Source organism: Mastomys coucha, unplaced genomic scaffold, assembly GCF_008632895.1.
Source record: "Mastomys coucha isolate ucsf_1 unplaced genomic scaffold, UCSF_Mcou_1 pScaffold23, whole genome shotgun sequence".
In the NCBI taxonomy this organism is placed as follows: Eukaryota; Metazoa; Chordata; class Mammalia; order Rodentia; family Muridae; genus Mastomys; species Mastomys coucha.
In genome coordinates this window covers 112,615,046-112,619,726 of record NW_022196906.1, presented here as the reverse complement: position 1 = coordinate 112,619,726, position 4,681 = coordinate 112,615,046, and the positions used below count along the sequence as shown (strand labels likewise).

The 4,681-nt window shown below is 48.1% G+C and overlaps 1 protein-coding gene across 2 annotated transcripts in view; it reads right to left on the bottom strand.

Moving 5' to 3' along the window:
• The window catches only part of Itga9 (integrin subunit alpha 9), a 312,929-nt gene that overhangs the window by 131,357 nt on the left and 176,891 nt on the right, over positions 1-4,681 (bottom strand). For both annotated transcript variants that reach the window (XM_031345861.1, XM_031345862.1), the window contains one exon: positions 3,839-3,988. In XM_031345861.1, coding sequence (XP_031201721.1) covers positions 3,839-3,988 — 150 coding nt within the window. The remainder of the gene's footprint in view (positions 1-3,838; positions 3,989-4,681) is intronic.

The window sequence follows — 4,681 nt, the reverse complement described above, 5'->3', positions numbered from 1 at the left end:
TGAGCCTGGGGGGTGGGGCAGAGGACTGAGGGGGGGGAGGAGGCACAGTGTGGGGGATCCATGTACTACTGTGTCCTATTTGAGCTCTCACTGATGGAGGTAGTTCCTGAGCTCTGCTTCCTGGAATGGCCCTTGCTAGCTGCCCATTGCTTTTCCCTTTGACAGAGCAAACATCTGGAAGCCACATGGAAGGATGGTGGAGATGGCTAAGCCGACTCGATTTTGTTGTTTTTCATAATCAGGCAAAGAAGAATAAGCAAGAGCGGCTTCCCTAGAAAGTCTCAGGCTCCTGGGCAATCCTTCCAATCTAAGAACAATATTTTTCTTTTATTTTAATTTCAACCAGAGAATGACATGGTTGAAAAAAAAAAGTAAGGCTACTCTCTCCACCCTACACTCCGCATTGGGTCTTTTCTCTATGAAGGGCAAAGCACTGTTGTGTCTGCTGGTCTTTATCTTGGGGATTATATCTGTGTCGCTAGAGCATACTGGCGTGATGACTCAGTTTACCAGACGAATGCGTTGTCCCACTGAATTCCTGACACCAGATAAGGACTAGCTGAACCACAGCTCCCTCCCACCTCCGATCTATCTCACAGGCAAACTGCTCTCCTTATCATGTGTACCGCTGCAGGTCCCAAGCGAGCTGTGTCAGGATCAGTGGTCAACTTGTTAAAAACCATGCCACCCCGTAAGTTTCTGATTTCATGTGTCTAGGTGGGTTCAGGATTTTTCTTCTCCTTTGTCAACGTCAGTTCTCATGGGAGTGTATGTGCAGGCCCACTCAAGTATGGTGGCTGGTAGGAGTGCCTGCATATGGAGGCGCAGGGTTGACATTGGGAGCCATCCTTGGTTTCTCCGAGTGGCTTTTTAAAAAGAAATAATGGATTTATTTTACTTTATGTGCATTGGTATTTTGTCTGCATGTATATGTATATATGTATATGTATATGTGTGTGTAGTGTCAGGTCCCTTGGAGCTGGAGTTACAGATAGTTGTGAGCTGCCGTGTTGGTGCAGGGAATCGAGCCCAGATCCTCTAAAGAGCAGTCGGTGTTCTTAACCATGGAGCCATCTCTCCAGCAGCTGAGACAAGAGTCTCTTAATCAAATCCAAAGCTTGCCAATATGGCTAGTCTCCTTAGCCAGCTCGCTCTTCCCATCCCCACCTTTCTCATGCTTGTGTGGCTGGCCCTTTCAACACTGAACCATCTTCCCTACTCCCAAACTTTCTTACATGATCCCAAAAGGAGCTGGGGCCGCTGACACTGGGGCATCCAGGCCAAGATTCTAAAGCAGCCGGGGCCACTGGCCCTGGGCATGCAGGCCAAGATACTATTGCTGACCTTGGCAATTTTGAGTAATGAACAGCAACTTCTTGTTCCGTCAAGCTCTGTGAACTCTCCCAACTTGGCAATTTAAAAATGATACTGAGAGATTTAGATATTAAGAGAACTATTATTCATCTACAATCTAGTCACTCTGATGACATCTTTGTTTTTACTATGAACTGGCTTAGAGGCAGAGACCAAAATCTATAAGTAGTGTTCATACTGCTATGTCTACGTGATTTTGCTTTAGAGCCAATGTAGTCTTGATTGCATGTCCCTTTTCCATGGAGGCCAAACTGTATCCAGGAGCACATGGCTTTAACTTAACAGAGAATCAGCCCTATCCAGGCCCGCCTCTTCCTGTGTTCGTCCAGTCACCCCAGTCTCAGTCTAGCATGGCTTCTGTTTGAACCATAGCATTACTTAGCATGTTGCTTCTTAAGATTTTTATTATTTACATGTATCTGTGTGTATGTGTGCATGTATGTGTACATGTGTGCAGGTGCTCTTGGAAGCCAGGAGAAGGGACAGATACCCTGGAGCTGATGTTACAGGAGTTTGTGAGCCACACAGAGTGGCCACTGGAAACCAAATCCCTTTACTGGGAGGGAGCTTTTATAATCTCCGATTGGGTGTGACCACACCTATCTGTCATCCCAGCACTTGGGAGGCTAAGGCAGGGAGACTACAAGTTCAAGGCCAGTCTGGGCTGCATGACAAGACTCTGTATCAAAAACCAAAATAAAAGTTTATAATCTCTCTTATTCACAGAATAAGCCTTTGCCTTCTAAGTATTCTGGTTTTTTTTGTTTGTTTGTTTTTTGTTTTTTTTTTTTTTAATGTCAATTGGCCTTTCTTTTCCATATCCCACACGTCCTGTAAACTCAGTTTTCCTTGGCTGATTAGGGCAGAGCACTGACTGACAGGTCCATCAATGCTTTTAGGTGAATGGCTGCATGGAAGGCTAGGGCTTATTGTGGGGACTGCAAATTCTGGAAGTGGGGTTCAGTCAGCGAAGGCCGGCTCATAGTGGTACCTGAAATAGTTTATTCAACTCTTCAGAGAACAATGAATCAACAGACTGGCTGACTGCTAATTCATATGCCTGCTAATTAATGAACCCCGAGTGACAAAGAGTGATTTTTTGATACCAGTCTTTTCCCTTATCTGGCTTGGATTGGGTCACTGACTATCTTAGTCAACTCTAGTCAATAAAGGTTTTAAGGTGTTCTTCAGTGAAGAGGATCCGCCTCAGCACTCTATGAACCCGTGGGAATGAGGGTTAGGTCAGGCAAACGTTGCTCAGAGCCACAAGCTCCTGACTAGAGTTAGCGGCTGTCTCCCTGATCAGAAGCTGAGGCTTGGCAGACACAAGGTGCTGAGGTAGATTCTAATACATCAAATGCCAGTGTCTGCCATACAAGCTTGGGCAGGTTTTTGTTTGTTCGTTTGTTTGCTTCTTAAGCTAGCAAGATTTTGCCTTCGAGAACAGAGTCACTATTCTGGACTGGGGTTTTAGTACTAGGAATTCCTGAATAGTAACAGCTGTCAAGACTGACGTCTTGTCACCGCTCCATAGTTATCGAAGACCTGATCATATTACACACACAACACACATGCACACACACGCGCGCGCACACACACACAGTTTATATATTTATTGTATGAATGTTTTGTCTTCATGAGTGTCTGCCCCTTGTGTGCCTGGTCCCTGTAGAGGTCAGAAGAGGGTATCAGATCCTCTGGAACAGGAGTTACAGGCAGCTATAAGCCACAGTGTGGGTGCTAGGAATCAAACATACGTCCTTAGAAAGGACAGCCAGTGCTCTTAACAGTTGAGCCATCTCTTCAGCCCCCAGTGTTTGGTTCTTAATATGGAACCCATCTTCCTGCCTTCTCCTTCCTGCCTTCTTTGTGCTTCACCGTAAGGCTGACCCTGCACGCTGCCTTCTTCACTCACTTAGAAATGCTGTGTCCTTCTAACCCCCTCCTTCATCTCCCTTGTACCTTGTTCTGAGCCTAAGTGACCAGTAGGGCTCAAATACCACCTTCATATTTGCGTGTGTGTGTGTGTGTGTGTGTGTGTGTGTGTGTGTGTGTGTGAGAGAGAGAGAGAGAGAGAGAGAGAGAGAGAGAGAGAGAAAGAGAGTATGTGTAGGTGTGTATAAGTAGAGAAAGCTAGTTGAATGCTGAACATGCATGCACATTCTCTCTCTCTCCCCCTCCCCTCCCTTTCCCCCTCTGTCTCCCCATTCCTCTCCCTCTCCTGCTGTTGATGCCACCCACGGTGGCCATGATGTGACTCACTGCTTCAAGTGCCTGCCTTGACTTCTCCACAGCCATGGGATGACACCTAGTGTCAAGGGCTAAAACAAATCCTTGCTTCCCTGAGTTGCTTTCTGCCAGCGTCTGCCAGGGTCTGCCAGGGTCTGCCAGGGTCTGCCAGGGTCTGCCAGGGTCTGCCAGGGTCTTTTATCAGAGACAGAAACAAAACCAGACGGGTTCTAACCTGGTTCTTCTGGGCGATCCTTTGTCCCTTCTTCCAGCGAAGCACTGGTGTCAGGTCTGGCAGCTCCCGGTCTTCTGCACCAATCACATGCTCACCCAGGCTGTAGGCAGCTTCAAACACAATGGGGCTGATGACATCTTGGACCCTCCGCTGTGATGGCAAACAAGAAGGAACATTAGCAGTGAACATCTGGGGACGTTGGGGCATCATTCCGCTGTGCACCAAGACCCACCCACCACACCACTCCCTCACCTCAGGTGGTTCTCACAACCACCTGCACAGCTAACATTTTGTCTTGCAGGCAAGGCAGGTGAGGCCCAGGGCAAAGGTCAATTTGTCCTGGTCTCTGTCCAGGCAGGGATTTCTCAGGCTTCCTTGCATGATGCTAATCCTCTTCCCCAGAGCATATGGAAGGCATTACCTAACTTGTCCCCCACATGTGGTAAGTTAGATGCCAGTTGGTGGCTGGAGAACATCTGTGCTCTCTTTGCTAACCCTTTCATGGGGGGTGTGGATGGCCACAGCACTTTTGCATTGAGGCTAGAGTTTTCTGTCAGGGCAGGGGACCCAGCAACACTGCCCCGACAGTGTCAGTGATGTCAGATGCAAGTTTGTGTTCATTTCTCTAGAACTCAAGGACTTCCAGGCCCGAGGGAACGGTGGACTGGTGGGACGGGAGTTACCTTTTCTGTTGCCATGGTGAAGCATGACCACCGAGGCAACTTAGAGAAGGGTCTGTTGGGGTTATGGTTCCAGGGGGTTAGAGTCCGTCATGGTGGGGAGCTTGGCAGCAATGGCAGGAAGAGGAAGCTGAAAGTGGGAAGGGGTGAGGCGGGGGGGGGG